Source organism: Anomaloglossus baeobatrachus, chromosome 5, assembly GCF_048569485.1.
Source record: "Anomaloglossus baeobatrachus isolate aAnoBae1 chromosome 5, aAnoBae1.hap1, whole genome shotgun sequence".
Taxonomy (NCBI): domain Eukaryota; kingdom Metazoa; phylum Chordata; class Amphibia; order Anura; family Aromobatidae; genus Anomaloglossus; species Anomaloglossus baeobatrachus.
Genome location: NC_134357.1, coordinates 262,230,504 through 262,255,516, shown reverse-complemented (window position 1 = coordinate 262,255,516; position 25,013 = coordinate 262,230,504). Strand labels below are relative to the sequence as shown.

The window sequence follows — 25,013 nt, the reverse complement described above, 5'->3', positions numbered from 1 at the left end:
TAAAGGGAGGAAGTACTACGCTATACCTCCACCGGCCTTCCCAAAGAAAAAATAGTGCCAGCAGCACACTCTGTCATTATCCACCAGACAATCACTCCACAGCGATGAAGCTCAATCATATAATGGGACTCCTATGGTCTCTCTGAAAAACATGATATTTAATATCTCCCAAGAAGACCGCAAACCACGGACCTAACCCATACTATATGTAATAATACCTCATCATTAAAGTCAATATACAAGACCACAAAGAGAATTATGGTTAAATTAGTTTGAGGAAAATATGTAATTTCGAATACCAAAAAATACCTAGGATCAAAAAACAATTTAGAATAGACCCATACATAAATCCATGAAAATTAAATCATAGATGAACAATGCTCGTGAACACATCATTAGCGAGCCATGGCTGTCTCAACTCAGGATTCATTAACCTAACTATATACGTGGCTCTAGTCCAAAGGGGACAACCTTGGACACAGGTTAAAGGGAGAAAGAAGAAAGAAAGTAAAGGGGAGGGGGGGGGAACAAAAGTTGGCTGGCTAAATGAAGCTAGAAAAAACCAGTTGTTCATTGAGACCGCTGGGGTTGACGGAGTCCAGCCAGAAAATCCAGCGTGACTCCCTCTGCAAAAGTTTCTTATCCCAATCGCCAAGACGGACTGGTAATGGGATCACTTCAATCACCCTAAATGAAATAGAGTCAGGATTCCCATGGTGGCAGCTATTTACATGACGAGCTAGGGGGGTATCCCGTTTATTTCTTATGTCCCCCAAATGCTCGCCAATCCTGACTTTCAGCTGTCTCTTAGTTTTGCCTATGTAGTCTTTCGGGCAACTGCATGTGCACATATAGATTACTCCTTCCGTCTTACAATTAGCGAAGTTAAGGTTCTTGTAGATTCTGCCTGTGTGGGAACTTCCAAACTCCTTAGAGGGTGTAATATACTTACAGTATATACACGATCCACATTTAAAAGTACCCACCTCCCTCAGATCCAACCATGTACCGCTTTTCTTAGGTGGAACATAAAAACTATGCACCAATTCATCCTTCAGGGTTCTTCCTCTCCTATATGTTATTGAGGGATGATCACAAATAGTCCCACTAATGTCTGGGTCACTTTTCAAGATGTTCCAATGTTTCCTCAGTATTGACACGATCCTACCATTCTGATCGTCATACATCCCTATCAGCCTTGTTAAATTGTTCGTTTCGTCCTTAGGAGTTGACACAAGGAGGTCACTTCTGGTTTTAGTGAGAGCATTTTGGTATGCCTGCTCAATCACTCTCCCGGGATAACCCCGCTCTCTAAACCTCCCCCTAAGATCCTCTGCCTGTTTGTTAAATTCCAGCAATGTTGTACAATTTCTACGTATTCTTAGAAATTGACCTTTAGGGATGCCTGCCTTTAAATTTTTGGGATGATAACTCCCCCAATTCAGGAGACTATTTGTGGCATTGGGCTTCCTATATATCGTGGTACTGAGATTCCCATTCGGCTCTTTGGTTATTAACACATCCAAAAATGGAATTTTGTTACCACCGATCTCAAAGGTGAATCTGAGTCCCAGGTCATTGTCATTGAGATGTTGTATGAATCCATTAAATAGGTCAAGAGACCCAGACCACACCACAAGAATATCATCAATATAGCGCCCCCAGAACTTAATCTGGGGGCACCATTTCAGATCATCCTCGCAGAAAACCACTGTTTCCTCCCACCAACCCAGGAGCAAGTTTGCGTACGTGGGAGCACAAGGGCTCCCCATCGCAGTGCCCCTGAGCTGGTGGTAAAATTTGGTATTAAAGATGAAATAATTGTGTGTCAATATAAACCGAATCAGTCGTGACATAAATTGATTATGTGCGGCCATGGAAACGCCCCGCATTCCCAAAAAGTACTCCACTGCTTTTATTCCAACATCATGTGGGATGCAGCTATAAAGGGATTCAACGTCAATAGATATTAAGATGTCATCTGGGGCGACCGTCAGACCCTCAATCTTACCAAGCAGATCTAAAGTATCCCTCAAATGAGAGGGCAAGGCAGAAACAAAGGGGCGAAGGATCTTGTCAATATAGATACTACATTGTTGACACAATGCGTCAACACCCGAAACAATGGGGCGACCTTTTAGGGGATTAACCCCCTTGTGCACTTTAGGGAGCGCATAAAAGGTCGCCACCATTGGACACTTAGGCAGTAAAAAATCAAGTTCTTCCACCGAGATAAGACGTGACATCCTGGCTTCATCCAACAAGGCCTTCAGTTCTCTCGTATATAGCCCAGTAGGATCTTGCTTAAGGGTCTCATAAGTATTACGATCTGAAAGGATCACCTGACACATAATAAGGTAGTCTTTGCGATTCATGACCACAACGTTTCCTCCTTTATCGGAGGATTTAATAACAAGCTCAGAGTTCGTTCCAAGATTTTGTATGGCCAATCTCTGAGCTTGGGTAATGTTGGGAGGAGCTGATGTAGACCTAGGATTAATTTTCTTAATGTCATCACAGACTAACTTGAGAAAAATATCAGTGCTATTAAATTCACTGATAGGAGGCATTCTTTTACTCCTAAGTTTTAAATCAGAGAAGGGTCCTTCTCCTTCAAATTCTAGGTCTATTCTACACATTGCCATTGTTGGTGCATACTGGTCGCCTCATGTGCTTATTGTCTGCTGTCATTTGAATCAAATACAGAGGAAATCGCATGTTTAGGAGGCGGCTTCTTTGTTGTGCTCTTTGGATTGTATTGGCTGTGGGGAGGTAAAATCCTGAGCTCCATGATGATGAGGAACATATCACATGGTGAGCTGGATTATACATGCATCTCCCAGGAAAGGGATTTCTGCAAAACTATTCAATCATAGACAGCAGCATTTAAATGGCCTATTAGCTGGTGGGCCTAATGGATTATCATGGCAGGCCAGCTATAGACCCATATGGCTGGCAGCTTTGCCCTCCATGGAAGCTCAGCCGGACGCTGGGCTTCATAGCTGAATCTTAATGTTAGTATACTGTAATACCATAGTAAAATATAATAAAACATACTTTTACAATAAAAAAAAAGTATATAAAAAGGTGTAATCAACCCCTTTTCACCATTGAAAAATAAAGAAATGAAGGGAATTTTGTTTACTTACCGTAAATTCCTTTTCTTCTAGCTCCAATTGGGAGACCCAGACAATTGAGACCCAGACAATTGGGTGTATAGCTTCTGCCTCCGGAGGCCACACAAAGTATTACACTTAAAAGTGTAAAGCCCCTCCCCTTCTGCCTATACACCCCCCGTGCATCACGGGTTCCTCAGTTTTAGTGCAAAAGCAAGAAGGAGGAAAGCTAATAAATTGGTTTAAAGTAACTTCAATCCGAAGAAATTTCGGAGAACTGAAACCATTCAACATGTACACGAAAAAACAACAGCCCGAAGGGAACAGGGCGGGTGCTGGGTCTCCCAATTGGAGCTAGAAGAAAAGGAATTTACGGTAAGTAAACAAAATTCCCTTCTTCTTTGTCGCTCCATTGGGAGACCCAGACAATTGGGACGTCCAAAAGCTGTCCCTGGGTGGGTAAAATAATACCTCGTAATAGAGCCGTAAAACGGCCCGTTCCTACAGGTGGACAACCGCCGCCTGAAGGACTCGTCTACCTAGGCTGGCATCCGCCGAAGCATAGGTATGCACCTGATAGTGTTTGGTGAAAGTGTGCAGGCTCGACCAGGTAGCCGCCTGGCACACCTGCTGAGCCGTAGCCTGGTGCCGCAAAGCCCAGGACGCACCCACGGCTCTGGTAGAATGGGCCTTCAGCCCTGAGGGAACCGGAAGTCCAGAAGAACGGTAGGCTTCGAGAATTGGTTCCTTGATCCACCGAGCCAGGGTGGATTTGGAAGCCTGTGACCCCTTACGCTGACCAGCGACAAGGACAAAGAGTGCCTCCGAGCGGCGCAGGGGCGCCGTACAGGAAATGTAGATTCTGAGCGCTCTCACCAGATCTAACAAATGCAAATCCCTTTCACATTGATGAACTGGATGAGGACAAAAAGAAGGTAAGGAGATATCCTGATTGAGATGAAAGGTGGATACCACCTTAGGAAGAAATTCCGGAACCGGGCGCAGCACCACCTTGTCCTGGTGAAACACCAGGAAAGGAGCCTTGCATGACAACGCTGCTAGCTCAGACACTCTCCGAAGTGATGTGACTGCTACTAGGAAGACCACCTTCTGCGAAAGGCGAGAAAGAGAAATATCCTTCAAAGGCTCGAAAGGTGGCTTCTGAAGGGCCATCAGAACCCTGTTCAGATCCCAGGGTTCTAACGGCCGCCTGTAAGGAGGGACAATGTGACAAACCCCCTGCAGGAACGTGCGTACCTGAGAAAGCCTGGCAAGACGCTTCTGAAAGAACACAGAGAGCGCTGAGACTTGTCCCTTAAGGGAGCCGAGCGACAAACCTTTTTCCAATCCTGATTGAAGAAAGGAAAGAAAAGTGGGCAAGGCAAATGGCCAGGGAGAAAACCCCTGATCAGAGCACCAAGATAAGAATATCTTCCACGTCCTGTGGTAGATCTTGGCAGACGTTGGTTTCCTGGCCTGTCTCATAGTGGCAATGACCTCTTGAGATAACCCTGAAGACGCTAGGATCCAGGACTCAATGGCCACACAGTCAGGTTGAGGGCCGCAGAATTCAGATGGAAAAACGGCCCTTGAGACAGCAAGTCTGGTCGGTCTGGTAGTGCCCACGGTTGGCCCACCGTGAGATGCCACAGATCCAGGTACCACGACCTCCTCGGCCAGTCTGGAGCGACGAGAATGGCGCGGCGGCAGTCTGACCTGATCTTGCGTAACACTCTGGGCAACAGTGCCAGAGGTGGAAACACATAAGGGAGTTGAAACTGCGACCAATCCTGAACTAAGGCGTCTGCCGCCAGAGCTCTGTGATCGTGAGATCGTGCCATGAATGCCGTGACCTTGTTGTTGTGCCGGGACGCCATTAGGTCGACGTCCGGCATCCCCCAGCGGCAACAGATCTCCTGAAACACGTCCGGGTGAAGGGACCATTCCCCTGCGTCCATGCCCTGGCGACTGAGAAAGTCTGCTTCCCAGTTTTCTACGCCCGGGATGTGAACTGCGGATATGGTGGAGGCCGTGGCTTCCACCCACATCAAAATCCGCCGGACTTCCTGGAAGGCTTGCCGGCTGCGTGTGCCGCCTTGGTGGTTGATGTATGCCACCGCTGTGGAATTGTCCGACTGAATTCGGATCTGCTTGCCTTCCAGCCACTGCTGGAACGCTTTTAGGGCAAGATACACTGCCCTGATCTCCAGAACATTGATCTGAAGGGAGGACTCTTGCTGAGTCCACGTACCCTGAGCCCTGTGGTGGAGAAAGACTGCTCCCCACCCTGACAGACTCGCGTCCGTCGTGACCACCGCCCAGGATGGGGGTAGGAAGGATTTCCCCTTCGACAATGAAGTGGGAAGAAGCCACCACCGAAGGGAAGCTTTGGCTGCCCGAGAAAGGGAGACGTTCCTGTCGAGGGACGTCGACTTCCTGTCCCATTTGCGTAGGATGTCCCATTGAAGAGGACGCAGGTGAAACTGCGCGAAAGGGACTGCCTCCATTGCTGCCACCATCTTCCCTAGGAAGTGCATGAGGCGCCTCAAGGGGTGTGACTGACCTTGAAGGAGAGATTGCAACCCTGTCTGCAGTGACCGCTGTTTGTTCAGCGGAAGCATCACCATCGCTGAGAGGGTATGAAACTCCATGCCAAGATATGTCAGCGATTGGGCCGGTGTCAGATTTGACTTTGGAAAATTGATGATCCACCCGAAACTCTGGAGAGTCTCCAGAGTAGCGTTGAGGCTGTGTTGGCATGCCTCTTGAGAGGGTGCCTTGACCAGCAGATCGTCTAAGTAAGGGATCACCGAGTGACCCTGAGAGTGGAGGACCGCTACTACTGTAGCCATGACCTTGGTGAAAACCCGTGGGGCTGTCGCCAGGCCGAACGGCAGTGCCACGAACTGAAGGTGTTCGTCTCCTATGGCGAAGCGCAGGAAGCGCTGATGCTCTGGAGCAATCGGTACGTGGAGATAAGCATCTTTGATATCGATCGATGCAAGGAAATCTCCTTGGGACATTGAGGCGATGACGGAGCGGAGGGATTCCATCCGGAACCGCCTGGTCTTTACGTGTTTGTTGAGCAGTTTTAGGTCCAGGACAGGACGGAAAGACCCGTCCTTCTTTGGAACCACAAACAGGTTGGAGTAAAAACCGTGACCCTGTTGCTGAAGAGGAACCGGGACCACCACTCCTTCTGCCTTCAGAGTGCCCACCGCCTGCAGAAGAGCATCGGCTCGCTCGGGAGGCGGAGATGTTCTGAAGAATCGAGTCGGAGGACGAGAGCTGAACTCTATCCTGTAACCGTGAGACAGAATGTCTCTCACCCAACGGTCTTTTACCTGTGGCAGCCAGGTGTCGCAAAAGCGGGAGAGCCTGCCACCGACCGAGGATGCGGTGTGAGGAGGCCGAAAGTCATGAGGAAGCCGCCTTGGTAGCGGCACCTCCGGCGGTCTTTTTATGACGTGACTTAGACCGCCATGAATCGGAGTTCCTCTGATCCTTCTGAGGCCTTTTGGACGAGGAGAATTGGGACCTGCCCGCGCCCCGAAAGGACCGAAACCTCGACTGTCCCCTCCTCTGTTGGGGTATGTTTGGTTTGGCCTGGGGTAAGGATGTATCCTTTCCCTTGGATTGTTTGATGATTTCATCCAATCGCTCACCAAACAAGCGGTCGCCAGAAAATGGCAAACTGGTTAAGCACTTTTTGGAAGCAGAATCTGCCTTCCATTCCCGTAGCCACAAGGCCCTGCGTATTGCCACCGAATTGGCGGATGCAACCGCCGTACGGCTCGCAGAGTCCAGGACAGCATTAATAGCGTAGGACGCAAATGCCGACGTCTGAGAGGTTAGGGACGCCACTTGCGGCGCAGACGTACGTGTGACTGCGTCACTTTGCGCTTGACCCACTGAGATAGCTTGGAGTGCCCATACGGCTGCGAATGCTGGAGCAAAAGACACGCCGATAGCTTCATAGATGGATTTCAACCAGAGCTCCATCTGTCTGTCAGTGGCATCTTTGAGTGAAGCCCCATCTTCCACTGCAACTATGGATCTAGCCGCCAGTCTGGAGATTGGAGGATCCACCTTGGGACACTGAGCCCAGCCCTTGACCACGTCAGTGGGGAAGGGATAACGTGTATCCTTAAGGCGCTTGGAAAAACGCTTATCTGGACAAGCTCGGTGTTTCTGGACTGCCTCCCTGAAGTCAGAGTGGTCCAGAAACATACTCGTTGTACGCTTGGGAAACCTGAAGCGGAATTTCTCCTGCTGAGAAGCTGACTCCTCCACTGGAGGAGCTGAGGGAGAAATATCCAACATTTGATTGATGGACGCGATAAGATCATTCACTATGGCGTCCCCATCAGGAGTATCAAGGTTGAGAGCGGCCTCAGGATCAGAATCCTGATCAGCTACCTCCGCTTCATCATACAGAGAGTCCTCCCGCTGAGACCCTGAACAATGTGATGATGTCGAGGGAATTTCCCAGCGAGCTCGCTTAGGCGGTCTGGGGCTGCGGTCCGTGTCAGAGACCTCACCCTGGGATCTATGAGACACCCCGGGAGCACATTGTTGTTCCAACTGAGGGGGACCAGGGGTGCAATGATTCAACAGTGCCCATGGTCTGATATACCGGTCTGGACTGCAAGGCTTCTAGTATCTTAGCCATAGTCTCAGAAAGTCTATCAGTAAAAACTGCAAACTCCGTCCCCGTCACCTGGACAGTGTTAGCAGGTGGTTCCCCCTGGGCCACCCTTAGCAGAGGCTCCGGCTGAGAAAGTGCCACAGGGGCCGAGCATTGCACACAATGAGGGTCGGTGGAACCTGCCGGTAGTATAGCCGTACATGCGGCGCAGGCAGCATAGTAAGCCTGTGCTTTGGCACCCTTGCTTTTTGCGGACGACATGCTGTTGTCTCCTCTGAGCAATCCAGGAGGGTATATAGCCAAAAATCAACCGTGCACCATACAGTGTAAAGTATAGCCTATAAGCATATAAATCTATATGTTCACTTCTGCACTAGTGGGGCCAGCACCTCAGGTGCTGCTTACCGCCCGCTCAAAGCGGTTGTGTGATCACCAGAATCCCTGTCCTGGGTCTCCCAGAGCTTGTCTCCCCTCTCCAGCGTGAGAAGAGCTGACAGGAATGGCTGCCGGCGTCCTGAGGAGAGGAGGGGGCCGTGGGCGTGCCCTAGAAAGTGCGGGAATCTGGTGCCCCACTGTGCACAGTGAGGGGGGTGGAGTATGCAAAGCATGTCCCAGCCCTCAGCGCTGACGTCCTCTGCAGCGTCCCGCCCTTCCCCTGACTGGCAGGCCTGGGGGCGGGAAAAAAGTGAGACTAGGCCGCAAAAGCCGGGGACTAAAGTTATAAGCGCGGCCGGCGTATAAGCGCGGTCGGCGCGGTAGTCCCCAGCGTACTAACACTCCCAGCCGTGCTGCAGTGTGAAATGGCAGCGCGCGGTCAGCGCGGTAGTCCCCAGTAAACTAACACACCCAGCCACGCTGCAGTGTGTGATGGCACAAGCGCGGTCAGCGCTGCGGTCCCCGGCGCACTAACACACCCAGCAATGCTGCAGTGTTTCTGTGCGCGGTCCCCACGGGGACACAGAGTACCTCAAAGTAGCAGGGCCTTGTCCCTGACGATACTCTGCTCCTTGTCCAGCAGAGTCCCCAGGGGCTGTGGATGGAGCACGGTCTCAGTGCCTGGAGACCGATTAGGATCCCACTTCACCCAGAGCCTTAAAGGGATGGGGAAGGAAAACAGCATGTGGGCTCCAGCCTCCGTACCCGCAATGGATACCTCAACCTTAACAACAGCGCCGACAAGAGTGGGGTGAGAAGGGAGCATGCTGGGGGCCCTGTTATGGGCCCTCTTTTCTTCCATCCGACATAGTCAGCAGCTGCTGCTGACTAAGATGTGGAGCTATGCGTGGATGTCTGCCTCCTTCGCACAAAGCATGAAAACTGAGGAACCCGTGATGCACGGGGGGTGTATAGGCAGAAGGGGAGGGGCTTTACACTTTTAAGTGTAATACTTTGTGTGGCCTCCGGAGGCAGAAGCTATACACCCAATTGTCTGGGTCTCAATTGTCTGGGTCTCCCAATGGAGCGACAAAGAAAAAGTGAAAATGAAGGGAATTTTGTTACTTACCGTAAATTCCTTTTCTTCTAGCTCTTATTGGGAGACCCAGACGATTGACGATTGGGGTATAGCTACTGCCTCCGGAGGCCACACAAAGCACTACACTAAAAAGTGCAAGGCCCCTCCCCTTCTGGCTATACCCCCCCGTGGTATCACGGGTTCTCCAGTTTTAGTGCCAAAGCAAGAAGGAGGAAAGCCAATAACTGGTTTAAACAAATTAACTCCGAGTAACATCGGAGAACTGAAAAACCGTTCAACATGAACAACATGTGTACCCGCAAACAACAAAAAAATCCCGAAGGACAACAGGGCGGGTGCTGGGTCTCCCAATAAGAGCTAGAAGAAAAGGAATTTACGGTAAGTAACAAAATTCCCTTCTTCTTCAGCGCTCTATTGGGAGACCCAGACGATTGGGACGTCCAAAAGCTGTCCCTGGGTGGGTAAAGAAATACCGCATGTTAGAGCTGCAAAACAGCCCTCCCCTACGGGGGTGTCACTGCCGCCTGCAGGACTCTTCTACCTAAGCTGGCATCCGCCGAAGCATAGGTATGCACCTGATAATGCTTGGTGAAAGTGTGCAGACTGGACCAGGTAGCTGCCTGGCACACTTGTTGAGCCGAAGCCTGGTGTCGTAATGCCCAGGACGCACCCACGGCTCTGGGTGAGTGGGCTTTTAGCCCTGAAGGAACCGGAAGCCCCGCAGAACGGTAGGCCTCTAGAATTGGTTCTTCGATCCATCGAGCCAGGGTGGCTTTAGAAGCCTGCAACCCCTTGCGCGGACCAGCGACAAGGACAAAAAATGCATCGGAACGGCGCATGTGCGCCGTGCGGGAAACGTAGATTCTGAGTGCTCTCACCAGACCTAACAAACGTAAGGCCTTTCCATACCGGTGAACCGGATGAAGACAAAAGGAAGGCAAGGATATATCCTGATTAAGATGAAATGAGGATACGACCTTAGGGAGAAACTCCGGAATGGGGCGCAGCACTACCTTGTCCTGGTGGAACACCAGGAAGGGAGCCTTGGATGACAGAGCTGCCAGCTCAGACACTCGCCGAAGCGATGTGATCGCAACGAGAAACGCCACCTTCTGTGACAGGCGAGAAAACGAAACTTCCTTCAGAGGCTCGAAAGGCGGCTTCTGGTGAGCAACTAGTACCCTGTTGAGATCCCATGGATCTAACGGCCGCTTGTACGGGGGTACGATATGACAGACCCCCTGTAGGAACTTGCGCACCTTAGAAAGACGTGCTAGACGCTTCAGAAAGAACACGGATAGTGCCGAGACTTGCCCCTTAAGGGAGCCGAGCGACAAGCCCTTTTCTAACCCCGATTGCAGGAAGGAAAGAAAAGTAGGCAATGCAAATGGCCAGGGAGACCCTCCCTGAGCCGAGCACCAGGTTAAGAAAATCTTCCACGTTCTGTGGTAGATCTTAGCAGAAGTGGACTTCCTAGCCTGTTTCATGGTGGCAACGACCCCTTGGGATAATCCTGAAGACGCTAGGATCCAGGACTCAATGGCCACACAGTCAGGTTCAGGGCCGCAGAATTCCGATGGAAAAACGGCCCTTGGGACAGTAAGTCTGGCCGGCCTGGTAGTGACCACGGTCGGCCGACCGTGAGATGCCACAGATCCGGGTACCACGATCTCCTCGGCCAGTCTGGGGCGACGAGTATGACGCGGCTGCAATCGGATCTGATTTTTTTTTGCGCAGTACTCTGGGCAAGATTGCCAGAGGTGGAAACACATATGGGAGCCGGAACTGCGACCAATCTTGCACTAAGGCGTCTGCCGCCAGAGCTCTGTGATCGCGCGATCGTGCCATAAATGCCGGGACCTTGTTGTTGTGCCGAGACGCCATTAGGTCGACGTCCGGCACCCCCCAGCGGCGACAGATTTCCTGAAACACGTCCGGGTGAAGGGACCATTCCCCTGCGTCCATACCCTGGCGACTGAGGAAGTCTGCTTCCCATTTTTCTACGCCCGGGATGTGAACTGCGGATATGGTGGATGCTGTGTCCTCCACCCACATGAGGATTCGCCGGACTTCCTGGAAGGCTTGCCGACTGCGCGTCTCTCCTTGGTGGTTGATGTATGCCACCACTGTGGAGTTGTCCGACTGGATTCGGATCTGCTCTCTTTCTAGCCACTGCTGGAAAGCTAGTAAGGCAAGATACCCTGCCCTGATGTCCAGAACATTGATCTGAAGGGTGGACTCCTGCTGAGTCCACGTCCCCTGAGCCCTGTGGCGGAGACAAACTGCTCCCCACCCTGACAGACTCGTATCTGTCGTGACTACTGCCCAGGATGGGGGTAGGAAGGATCTTCACTATGACAATGAGGTGGAAATACGCCACCATTGCAGAGAGTCCTTGGCCGTCTGGGAAAGGGAGACTTTCCTGTCCAGGGAGGTTGACTGCCCGTCCCATTGGCGGAGAATGTCCCATTGAAGTTGGCGCAGATGAAACTGCGCAAAGGGAACTGCCTCCATGGCTGCCACCATCTTCCCTAGGAAGTGCATGAGGCGCCTTAAGGGGTGCGACTGGCCTTGAAGGAGAGACTGCACCTCTGTCTGCAGTGAACGCTGCTTGTTCAGCGGAATGCTTTGACGAGTAGATCGTCCAAGTAAGGGATCACCGAGTGTCCCTGAGAGTGCAAGACTGCTACCCCTGCTGCCATGACCTTGGTGAACACCCGTGGGGCTGTCGCCAGACCGAATGGCAGAGCTACGAACTGAAGATGGTCGTCTCCTATCACAAAACGTAGAAAACGTTGGTGCTCCGTAGCAATTGGCACGTGGAGATAGGCATCTTTGATGTCTGTTGAGGCAAGGAAGTCTCCTCGAGACATTGAGGTAATGACGGATCGGAGGGATTCCATCCGGAACCGCCTGGCGTGCACATGATTGTCGAAAGTCCGAGCTCGTACTGCAGGAATGGCTGCCGGCGTCTTCCCCAGCTCGTGTGAGGAGGGGCGGGCCGTGGGCGTGCCCCAAGTCAGAGCGGGAATCCGGCGTCCGACAGTGTGCAGTGAGAGGGCTGGAGCATGTAAAAAGGCTCCAGCCCTCGGCGCTGCTGATTGCTCAGCGCCTGTCCCCTTCCCTGAGTGACAGGGAGGGGGCGGGAACGAAGCGGCACTAGGCCGCAGAAGCCGGGGACTGGATTTATAAGCGCCGCCGCCGTAAAAGCGCGGTCGGCGCCCAGTCCCCGGCGAACTACAAGTCCCAGCCGCGCCGCCGCTCCCGGAGCGTCCGGCGCGGTAGTTCCCAATACACAAAGTCACTCAGCAAAGCTGCAGTGACTGTAACCCTTTACTGTCCCCGGCGCACTAGCACACCCAGCAAGTCTGGAGTGTGCTGTGCCTGTGTGTACGGGGACACAGAGTACCTGAATGGTGCAGGGCCATGTCCCTGAACGGTACTCCAGCTCCGTATCCAGCAGGTTCAATGGGTCTGTGGATGGAGCCCGGCGTCAGAGCTTTGAGGCCGGCAGGATCCCACTTCCTCAGAGCCCCTCAGGGGGATGTGGAAGGAAAACAGCATGTGGGCTCCAGCCTCCGTACCAGCAATAGGTACCTCAACCTTACAACACCATCAACGGGTGAGAAGAGAGCATGCTGGGGGCCCTATATGGGCTCTCTTTTCTTCCATCCGAAATAGTCAGCAGCTACTGCTGACTAAAATCTGTGGAGCTATGCATGGATGTCTGACCTCCTTCGCACAAAGCTTGAAAACTGGAGAACCCGTGATACCACGGGGGGGTATAGCCAGAAGGGGAGGGGCCTTGCACTTTTTAGTGTAGTGCTTTGTGTGGCCTCCGGAGGCAGTAGCTATACCCCAATCGTCAATCGTCTGGGTCTCCCAATAGAGCGCTGAAGAAAAACAATATTATGCATCTTTGCGTCCAAATAACTGATAATATAAAATTATTTAAAAACAGTACTTTAAATGCCAAAACTAATATTTAAAATATAAAAAAATAAAAAACAATGAAATAGCACAGCTTAAAGCGGTATTCCCATCTCCAAGATAACTATGTAGTAAGCATAATAATAACAATATTACCACCTCATGTGCAGCGCATTGCAGATACTCGTGGTCGTAACCATGGATACCTAAGCTGCAATGCCCTGCAAATGAGGTAAAAGACATAGCAGGAGAACTATACTACATTGCTAATTGGAGGTATTTGCTAATATTATTATTACACCTCCTACATATTGGGATAGGATCTTGGAGATGGGAATAACCCTTTAACCTTCACTATAGAATTGATAATGACTACTGGAAAGGCCGCTTTACACGCTGCGATATCGTGACAGATATCGCTAGCGTGGGTACCCGCCCCCATCGGTTGTGCGACACGGGCAAATCGCTCGTCACAGATTCCGTGACCCCCAACGAGATCGCTCGGGCGATGTCGCAGCGTGTAAAGCCCGCTTAAGTGTAAAATGTCTTTTCTACATAAAAGGTCCTTAAGGCATTGAGAGTATCATGGTAAAGCGTAAATCTTGTATGATATGGATCCTTAACCCCGAGTCCAGACTGCTTTGGCTCCATACTGACACACGACAGAGGCCACTAGTACGTTAATTCGCAGCCATGTGACCCACTGTAACCAATCACATTACTGAACAGCAGCATGGTAACTCACCTCTTTCGCTGTCCTTGCGTTCTGAATTACTGTCAGAGTCGGGCTCAGGTTCTGGAATCACCAGCGCTTTCCGTTCACTAAGAAACTCCCCCAAATCTTGGTCCAAGTCGTAACGGCCAAGGAGGATGCGAATGTTTTCATCAAACTGAAAAGGAGGAAAGTTGAGTAGCCTTATCATATGGCCATAGACTTCTCACTGCCTGCAAATTGCATGTTAGTCTCCTGGCACAGCACGTTAGACCAAAACGGCCAGTGCTGCAGACACGCAGGGGCTTACACTGTCACATTACAAAACTGGCCAGTGCAGAGTAAGTAAAGGTTTTACTACTTTAGAAGCAAATTGGTCTCCTTATTATAGTATTCAAAAACACACTGCTCCTGAATGAGTCTTTAACAGGAATCTGTCAGCAGATTTTTGCTATGTAACCTGAAAGCACTATAATGTAGGCATAAAAATCCCGATTCTGGTGAGGTGTCACTTAATGAACTGTGTTTTGCTGTTTCATTACAATCAATGTTTTATCAGCAGGACATAATCACTAGAGGACTACTGGCCTCCTGCGTCCTAGTCCAACCCCACCCCAGCACTGATTAGCAGCTTTTATCAATCTCCAATCGACCCAGAAAGCTGTAGCGTTAGGTTATACACAGCTCAACAACTGAGCTCTGCTAGATGTGTAGAGAGAAAACTGCTGCACGTAGTAAACTAAGTGATACATACTGGAATCAGGGTGTCTGTCCCTACATCATGCTGCGGTCAGATTACATAGCAAAAACCTGTACTGGAGTGTTGGCAGGAAATATGCTTTGTAAAATACATGTTTTTGCTGCATTTTTCCCCAGACATTTGAATGAGTGAAAAACGCTTCAAAATCCGACAGAATTGACACGCTGCAGATTTCAATCTGCGGCAAATTGTAAAGAGAAAATACGCAGCGTGTGCATGACATTTCAGAAATCTCACTCTGCTGGTACAGTAAAACACTGCAGGTTTTTTTCCACAGGGATATCGTGTGAACAAGCCCAATTAGGAAAATTAGTTGTTTTTTTTCACTTTGTTTTTGATATTGCATTTTTTTTTTGTCTTTTTGGTATGCCATGTTTTAACCCCTTAAGGACTGGGCAATTTTTTATTTTTGTGCTTTTGTTTTTTCCTCTTATTCTAAGAGCCATAACTTTTTTACTTTTTCATCAATATAGCCATACGAGGGCTTTGTTTCTGCGGGACGAGTTGTACTTTTGAATGACACCATGTCAGAGCCGGGAATGTCTGTCACGTAGCCGCAAGTATGCCACATGCAAACTGCCGGACAGAATCTGACTAGATGGGAGCGGCCTCACTCAATACACTTGCATAGAGCGAGACCGGAAAGTCTAGTGGGAGTGTGGCCGGGAGTCTGCATATCTCATACTTGTGGACATGTGACTGCCATTCCTGGCACCGCAGAATCCCCACAGCACACAATGTGCGCGATGTGAGGAGTCACAAGTCTGCAGTCACATAGGGGGACACAAAGTGATCGCAGACTTGTTGTTTTAGACCAGAAAACCCATTTAACCTTAAGGGGCTCTCCAGTAATTTTTCTGAGGCTGTGTCATATCGGATGGGTGGGGGTCTGACATTCCCAATGGTCAGTAGTAATGACACTATGCACTGGTTTCTGGTATGCTACCACAGTGTTTTTATATGCATTTATATTAAGAGTTAAGCCTCTGATTTGGCACCTACATGTGATTTTATTGTTGTTTGTTGTACTTTTACAAGATGTCAGTGGGTTGCTATGATTTTATGCTTAAATAAGAAAGACTTCATAAGTTCTGGTTGATCAGGATACAAAAGCACGCCTGTGTCCCGATGGTGGGGGCCTAAAAAGAAACAACATTAAGGGCCGCAAGAGGTACACCCATGTTCTACACCGATTGTCATATGACTGCTACACAAATCATTTGCGGATGGCAGGAACTAAAGCGCCCTACAGTCTATAACACCTGTAATATATGGGAAGATAAACTGGAGTATGAAGATGCAATAGCCTAGTACTGATAATGGCCAGTGGTGGCATCCCCTACATCACAGACCTGACTCCAGTAACGGTTAACAATGAGAAGAGATGCGTCATCGGTGGCCTGACGTTTCTCCAGGGTCTCAATGCGGTCCCGTAGCTCGTCTTCTATGGCCTGTCTCTGGTCCAGCATGCCAGCTAGCTTCTTGTTCTTCACCTGCAGGGTGCGCAAGTCCTGCTCCTCCTACAAGGACAAAGTCAAAGTAACTAACAGAAAAAGGAAAAAAATATTAAAAGCTTCAATGAACAAAGCCTTACTGTTGATGAGACGCCCCCCAGCTTTATAGTCTCCACTGTGGTCCCAGAATCCTCCACTGCTGCCTTTTTTTCAGGGGGGGCCGAGGGCCCAGCATCCCCTGCTGCTCTTTTACTACCAGCACCCGACATCCTGGAGGTCTGAGCAGGAAAGGTGTGGTGTCCTAGAGGGTTGTGCCTAAAAGACAAAGAAGGAAAGGACAGTCAATTCACTAAGCCAGGACAGAGGTGCAGATAGAGATAGAGATAGAGATAGAGATAGATATCTCTATATCTATCTATCCATCTATGTAGTGCATGTACACTAGTGAAAGAAGCCTCACCAACAAGATGGCGGAACTGGGATTAATATTGCTAGAAAAAAAATCATGGTATGGTTTGGATAATGGAGACCTGGCTGGACGAGAGCCACGACTGGGCTGTTAATTTACAGGGATATAATCTGTTCAGGAATGACGGTACAAATGAGTGGGAAGTGTGTATTAATATGCCAAATCACCACTTAAGCCTGCTTTACATGTTACGATCCAGCATACGATATCGTATGTGTGGCACGTTCAATTTGTTGAACGTGTCGCACAAACGATTAACCCCCGTCACACGTACTTACCTTCCATACGATCTCGATGTGGGCGGCAAACATCCACTTCCTGGAGGGGGAGGGACGTTCGGCGTCACATCCACATCACGCGGCAGCCGGCCAATAGAAGCGGAGGAAAAACCGTGATGGTCTGGCTCACTGCTAAGGTGGTGCTCAGGAGAACTTCACAAATAGATAATCAAAAAAACTCCGGCACTCATATTGTGATGAAAGAGATTTGGTTCTTTATTGCATATCCATAAATTAACATAACGTTTCGGCTAATGCCTTCTTCATAGACTGGAAATTTCAATAAAAGTAAAAAAATGTATACGTCAGTACCATAAACATATATATATTTTCTCATACATATATACATATCAGTAATCCCATGTAACATCAAATTATGAAAAAAGGAAAATTTATTTTACCTAATAGGTGGAAAAAAAGCTCTATTTTAAGAAGAACCTCAATTGTACTTGTGTACAGTATATCTAAGAAAAAGACAAGAAAGCAACCAATTGTAACAATGGAAACTTATGGTCAAAATCAAAGTAACAAGTGGTATACAACATACCTAATAAGAGCTCACAGTATTCTATGGCTCCATATATGGGAACATTCAATGTTTATCAGTATAAGCAAAGGTTAATCTATGGGACAAATAATAAAGTTTCAAAGATTGAAAACCACATCTATATAAACAGATCAATCATTATACAAATATTACCTCAATGAGGGAAGAAAGAGAAAAAATGACTGCTATATCCCAGTGGGGCAAAGTGGAAAAGTCGCTATATGCAAGAAAAAGAAAAAAGAAACTATTAGAACATCTCACTAAAGTGAGGAATAAGAACCGCAAGATGAAATCACAAAGTTAAAGTCCCATAGACACATACCAAAGGGTGAGAGCAGACGCAGTGCATTACCTGTGCAGCCGGTGGTCAGCGGTGAATGAGGAACCATGTAACCACGAGAGAGGTTTATATGTGAAAAGGGGGCGGGTCATGATAATCATTTCCTGTATCGTGGAACGCACGGTGAAACGCACGCCACGCGTGCGCGGAAGAATGCGGAAGTACGCGCATGCGCAGTCATGATAAACATTCCTGTATTGTGGAACGCAGAGTGAAGCGCACGCCACGCGTGCGCAGAAGAATCAAAGAATGCGCGCATGCGTAGAAGCATTTTTTGTAATCACAAGCGTTCAGACACCTTGAAGCTCCAGACGAGACGCTGTTAAGTGCGTGTCTATAGGAAAACAAGAGAAACGGCAGGATATAATATAAAACATATAAGAGGGCTAGTATCTACTAATATAGAGTATGAAATTACATGCACATACAATATACATAATATAAGCATATATCAGAGGGCACAAACAAATGGGCCCATGCACCAACCCGATCCTTACGGAGATTTCACTCCAACATTTAACTCAATATTTATTATCCTGCATGAGTCCATTTGCGTGTGCACCCCGATTCCTCCAAAATAACACCTTGGAAAAATCATAGATAATTAGAAAATCAGGCAGAACGGACCTCATACCTCCTAGTCAGTAATTCTCATATTCCCTGTTGAGACCGTGAGGGGAGAGGGTATTGAGCATGTGGATCCAAAAGGATTCCCTTTCTTTTAATTTTTTAACAATGTCCCCCCCGCGTCTCAGCATGGGAACGTGCTCCAAAACTTGATACCTCAATTGTGAAATGGAATGTCCACACTGAATAAAATGAAATGGAATAGGCAACATGGTCAACTTGCACCTGATAGTGGACTTATGTTTTCCTATACGGTCTCGGATATGTTGGGTGGTCTCACCAACATACCCGAGACCGCATGGACATTTAATTAAATAGACAACATATGAAGTATCACTAGTGTAGAATTCTTTAATGTGAAAAACTTTGCCAGTACGGGGGTGTGTGAATTGGCTGCCTTTTATAATATTGGAACAGTGGGGACAGTGAAGACAAGGAAAATTCCCCTGTTTGGGAGTAGCTAGAAATGTCTGACGGGACTTGAGGGCCGTAGACCCTATATCAGCCCTGACCAATAAATCGCGAAGATTGGAGGAGCGTTTATAGCTGAATAAAGGTAAGGAGGAGAACTCTGGTATCTGAGGATATGATCTAGATAAAACCTGCCAATGTTTTAATATAATTTTCTTAATAATAGAATGAAAGGGGTGCTCCCATATATGGAGCCATAGAATACTGTGAGCTCTTATTAGGTATGTTGTATACCACTTGTTACTTTGATTTTGACCATAAGTTTCCATTGTTACAATTGGTTGCTTTCTTGTCTTTTTCTTAGATATACTGTACACAAGTACAATTGAGGTTCTTCTTAAAATAGAGCTTTTTTTCACCTATTAGGTAAAATAAATTTTCCTTTTTTCATAATTTGATGTTACATGGGATTACTGATATGTATATATGTATGTATGAGAAAATATATATATGTTTATGGTACTGACGTATACATTTTTTTACTTTTATTGAAATTTCCAGTCTATGAAGAAGGCATTAGCCGAAACGTTATGTTAATTTATGGATATGCAATAAAGAACCAAATCTCTTTCATCACAATATGAGTGCCGGAGTTTTTTGATTATCTATTTGTGAAGTTCTCCTGAGCACCACCTTAGCAGTGAGCCAGACCATCACGGTTTTTGCATACTATTGAATTTTGATCTGTGCTCCTGCAGTACCAATCGTTTTTCACCAATGGCCTCTAATGTATTTTCTTACAATGATGAACAAACTTCCACTATTCACTCGAGAGTGACCTCTACGGGTCAATTTTTATTCACACCTAGTGAAGAATCTAGAACGAAAGAATATGAACGCGAGTTGAAGCGACAGACAGCCCTTGAACTCCATCTTATCACTTTGGCAGAATATTACAAGGTCAAACGGATCCCACGCGGTTTACGCGTTTCATTACGTCCCACGTTATTCTCTGATAATTCCGATTTTTGTACAACATTCGAACAGATCTTGAACAAATGTTCATATGATCTTATGACTCTGACTATCGATTTTTTACATAAGGAGCTTGATACCATTTCTCGACAGATATCTACAATTGAGGGACAACTTTCTAATATTTTTTCCTCAACTGAATTAAATAATATGAAAACTAAAATGGAATCCACCATATTGGAATATAAGAAGTCTTTGCAGGAACGCAAACGTAATAAATTTACAAGAGATGAGGAAGATTATAAACGTGGACAGGTATATAGATGGCGGTGTGGCGAAACATTTCCACGTAGACGATTTCCAGTCAGATCTGAATTTTCATCCTCTGCCAGTTCCGGTAGTGAAATTGAGTCCCATGGCAGTTCTTTTTTAGGACCACGTCGCACCTACAACCAAAGAAGACGAGGAGGGGGCCGAGGAGAGCCACATCCGGGAGAACGTATAACAACGAGATCCCAGGTAGGACGGACCTCATTTTCAATATTTCCTCCTATACCTTGTCCCCCCTCGAGTCACAGGTCTTACAAAAAGGTCTAACCTTTTGTCCGACTCCCCATCTTGATACATTTAAATTGGAACAGGAACTAAACAAATTTTATAGGTCGGTAAGACTTAAGGTACACTTTGGTCAGCTTCCCCCTGATCGTGATATTACACTTTCGGATACCCGTGATATTCAAAAATTCTCCTTCAGTGATCTCAATCTCACTATGCCAAGCAGTTTCATGCCACCTAAGACTTATCACCCTGCAGAGACCTTTGTCTCTCTTGTCAAAACGGATATTGACAACTTCATTAACACTGTTAAAAATGGTGATTTACATATCAAAAACAATCTTACTCCAGGTGAAACCCAGGCTTTAAAGTCCCTTCGGAATAATGCCTCTATCATAATCAAACCAGCCGATAAGGACGGAGCCCTAGTAGTGATGGATAAAAACTATTACATTTCTGAAATTATGTCACAATTGGCAGATACGTCCACATATTTGCCTATTCCCCGTGATCCCACTAATGACATTAAACAAATTATTTTAGAGAAGATCCATCACTACTCATCTTTGGGCGTTATAGACGCCAAACTAGCCACCTATCTTAATAAGATTAGTCCGGTTGTCCCTGTTCTTTACACCTTACCTAAGGTGCATAAAAACCTGTGGTATCCACCTGGACGTCCCATTGTGGCATCTATCGACTCCCTGTTATCTCCTTTGGCTATAACTCTCGATCATATTTTGTCACCTTTAGTGACTAAGACTCCCTCATACCTTCGCGATACAGGTGATTTCCTACATCAATTACGCTCTTTGGGGCCTCTTCCTCCTAATTCTTTTCTTGTTACTCTCGATGTGAATTCTTTATACACATCTATTGATCATGTATTAGGCATGGAAGCTGTTACTTGGTTTCTTGATCACTATAGTGAATTCTCTCCGATACAGAAGGGATTTTGTGTAGATTTATTGAATATAGTGCTTACCAAAAATTATTTCCTGTTCCGTGACCAATTTTACTTCCAGACAAAGGGCACAGCCATGGGCTCAAACGTTGCGCCACCGTACGCAAACATCTATATGACGCATTTTGAGTCCATGTTTGTTCATACTCACCCTTCATTCCGAGATCATGTTCTTATGTATAAACGATACATAGATGATATCTTCTTCATTTTTACAGGCTCTTTGATACAGTTCAACGACTTTTTTGAGTATCTTAACACACGAGTACAAGGTCTATCCTTTACTCAGCATATTGATCCTTCCACTATTAACTTTCTAGATACTCTTATACACATTGATTCCAGGGGCATTGTTACATCTGATTTGTATACAAAACCTACCGATCGTAATAGTCTGCTCTATTATACGAGCAGCCATCCACGCCACCTTAAAAACTCTTTACCTGTTTCTCAATATAAAAAGAGTATCTAGGATAGTTACATCGCAGGCTCAACGTCAGGTCAGGCATGACGAGATGACAAACATTTTTACAACGTGGCTATCCTTTACCGGTTGTTAACTCGGCCTTACAACAGAGTTTACAAACTATTCATAAGTCCAAAAGAGATGGTCCATCTATTCCTTTAGTGAATACATTTCACCCCTTTCATTCTATTATTAAGAAAGAAGGGAATTTTGTTTACTTACCGTAAATTCCTTTTCTTCTAGCTCTAATTGGGAGACCCAGACAATTGGGTGTATAGGCTATGCCTCCGGAGGCCGCACAAAGTACTACACTTAAAAGTGTTAGGCCCCTCCCCTTCTGCCAATACACCCCCCGTGCTCCCACGGGCTGCTCAGTTTTGGTGCAAAAGCAAGAAGGAGGAAAAAATAATTATAAACTGGTTTAACTTCAATCCGAAGGAAACTCGGAGAACTGAAACCATTCAACATGAACAACATGTGTACACAAAAAAACAGGGGCGGGTGCTGGGTCTCCCAATTAGAGCTAGAAGAAAAGGAATTTACGGTAAGTAAACAAAATTCCCTTCTTCTTTTTCGCTCTATTGGGAGACCCAGACAATTGGGACGTCCAAAAGCAGTCCCTGGGTGGGTAAAATAATACCTCGTAAGAGAGCCGTAAAACGGCCCTTTCCTACAGGTGGGCAACCGCCGCCTGAAGGACTCGTCCACCTAGGCTGGCATCCGCCGCAGCATAGGTATGCACCTGATAGTGTTTCGTGAAAGTGTGCAGGCTCGACCAGGTAGCCGCCTGACACACCTGTTGAGCCGCAGCCTGGTGCCTCAAAGCCCAGGACGCTCCCACGGCTCTGGTAGAATGGGCCTTCAGCCCTGAGGTAACCGGAAGCCCAGCCGAACGGTAAGCTTCGATAATTGGCTCCTTGATCCACCGAGCCAGGGTTGATTTGGAAGCCTGTGACCCTTTACGCTGGCCAGCGACAAGGACAAAGAGTGCATCCGAGCGGCGCAGGGGCGCCGTACGAGAAATGTAGAGTCTGAGTGCTCTCACCAGATCTAACAAGTGCAAATCCTTTTCACATTGGTGAACTGGATGAGGATAAATAGAGGGTAAGGAAATATCCTGATTGAGATGAAAGGGGGATACCACCTTAGGGAGAAACTCCGGAACCGGACGTAGAACCACCTTGTCCTGGTGAAAAACCAGAAAAGGGGCTTTGCACGACAACGCTGCTAGCTCAGACACTCTCCGAAGTGAAGTGACTGCTACTAGAAAAACCACTTTCTGCGAAAGGCGTGAGAGAGAAATATCTCTCATTGGCTCGAATGGTGGTTTCTGAAGAACCATCAGCACCCTGTTTAGATCCCAGGGTTCTAACGGCCGCTTGTAAGGTGGAACGATGTGACAAACTTCCTGCAGGAACGTGCGTACCTGTGGAAGTCTAGCTAGGCGCTTCTGGAAAAACACAGAGAGCGCTGAAACTTGTCCCTTAAGGGAACCGAGCGACAAACCCTTTTCCCGTCCAGATTGAAGGAAGGACAGAAAAATAGGTAATGCAAATGGCCAGGGAGAAAAACCCTGAGCAGAGCACCACGACAGGAAAATTTTCCACGCCCTGTGATAAATCTTGGCGGACGTTGGTTTCCTAGCCTGTCTCATAGTGGCAATGACTTCTTGAGATAACCCTGAAGACGCTAGGATCCAGGACTCAATGGCCACACAGTCAGGTTGAGGGCCGCAGAATTCAGATGGAAAAACGGCCCTTGAGACAGCAAGTCTGGTCGGTCTGGTAGTGCCCACGGTTGGCCGACCGTGAGATGCCACAGATCCGGGTACCACGACCTCCTCGGCCAGTCTGGAGCGACGAGGATGGCGCGGCGGCAGTCGGCCCTGATCTTGCGTAACACTCTGGGCAACAGTGCCAGCGGAGGAAACACATAAGGGAGCTGAAACTGCGACCGATCCTGAACTAAGGCGTCTGCCGCCAGAGCTCTGGGATCTTGAGACCGTGCCATGAACGTTGGTACCTTGTTGTTGTGCCGGGACGCCATGAGGTCGACGTCCGGTACCCCCCAGCGGCAACAGATCTCCTGAAACACGTTCGGGTGAAGGGACCATTCCCCTGCGTCCATGCCCTGGCGACTGAGATAATCTGCTTCCCAGTTTTCCACGCCTGGGATGTGAACTGCGGATATGGTGGAGGCCGTGGCTTCCACCCACATCAAAATCCGCCGGACTTCCTGGAAGGCTTGTCGACTGCGTGTGCCGCCTTGGTGGTTGATGTATGCCACCGCTGTAGATTTGTCCGACTGAATTCGGATCTGCTTGCCTTCCAGCCACTGCTGGAACGCTTTCAGGGCAAGATACACTGCCCGAATTTCCAGAACATTGATCTGAAGCGAGGACTCTTGCCGGGTCCACGTACTCTGAGTCCTGTGGTGGAGAAAAAACCGCTCCCCACCCTGACAGACTTGCGTCCGTCGTGACTACTTCCCAGGATGGGGGTAGGAAGGATTTCCCCTTTGACAATGAAGTGGGAAGAAGCCACCACCGAAGGGAAGCTTTGGTCGCCTGAGAGAGGGAGACGGTCCTGTCGAGGGACGTCGGCTTCCTGTCCCATTTGCGTAGGATGTCCCATTGAAGAGGACGCAGGTGAAACTGCGCGAAAGGGACTGCTTCCATTGCTGCCACCATCTTCCCCAGGAAGTGCATGAGGCGCCTCAAGGGGTGTGACTGGCCTTGAAGGAGAGATTGTACCCCTGTCTGTAGTGACCGCTGCTTGATCAGCGGAAGCTTCACTATCGCTGAGAGGGTATGAAACTCCATGCCAAGGTATGTGAGCGATTGGGCCGGTGTCAGATTTGACTTTGGAAAATTGATGATCCACCCGAAACTCTGGAGAGACTCCAGGGTAGCGTCGAGGCTGTGTTGGCATGCCTCTAGAGATGGTGCCTTGATCAACAGATCGTCCAAGTACGGGATCACCGAGTGACCCTGAGAATGGAGGACCACTACTACAGTAGCCATGACCTTGGTGAAACCCCGTGGGGCTGTTGCCAGGCCGAATGGCAGTGCCACGAACTGCAGGTGTTCGTTTCCTATGGCGAAGCGCAAGAAGCGCTGGTGCTCTGGGGCAATCGGAACGTGGAGATAAGCATCTTTGATATCGATCGATGCAAGGAAATCTCCTTGGGACATTGAGGCGATGACGGAGCGAAGGGATTCCATCCGGAACCGCCTGGTCTTTACGTGTTTGTTGAAAAGTTTCAGGTCTAGGACAGGACGGAAAGAC

The 25,013-nt window shown here is 48.1% G+C and overlaps 1 protein-coding gene across 1 annotated transcript in view; it reads right to left on the bottom strand.

Annotated features, from left to right (window-relative positions):
* RNF20 (ring finger protein 20) overlaps positions 1-25,013 on the bottom strand; it is a 140,687-nt gene that overhangs the window by 96,064 nt on the left and 19,610 nt on the right. Inside the window, exons 2-4 of the mRNA XM_075349378.1 lie at positions 16,235-16,409; positions 15,993-16,160; positions 13,914-14,058 (exon numbers count right to left, since the gene is read on the bottom strand). Of these exons, the coding sequence (XP_075205493.1) occupies positions 13,914-14,058; positions 15,993-16,160; positions 16,235-16,363 (442 nt within the window). The 5' untranslated portion in view covers positions 16,364-16,409. The remainder of the gene's footprint in view (positions 1-13,913; positions 14,059-15,992; positions 16,161-16,234; positions 16,410-25,013) is intronic.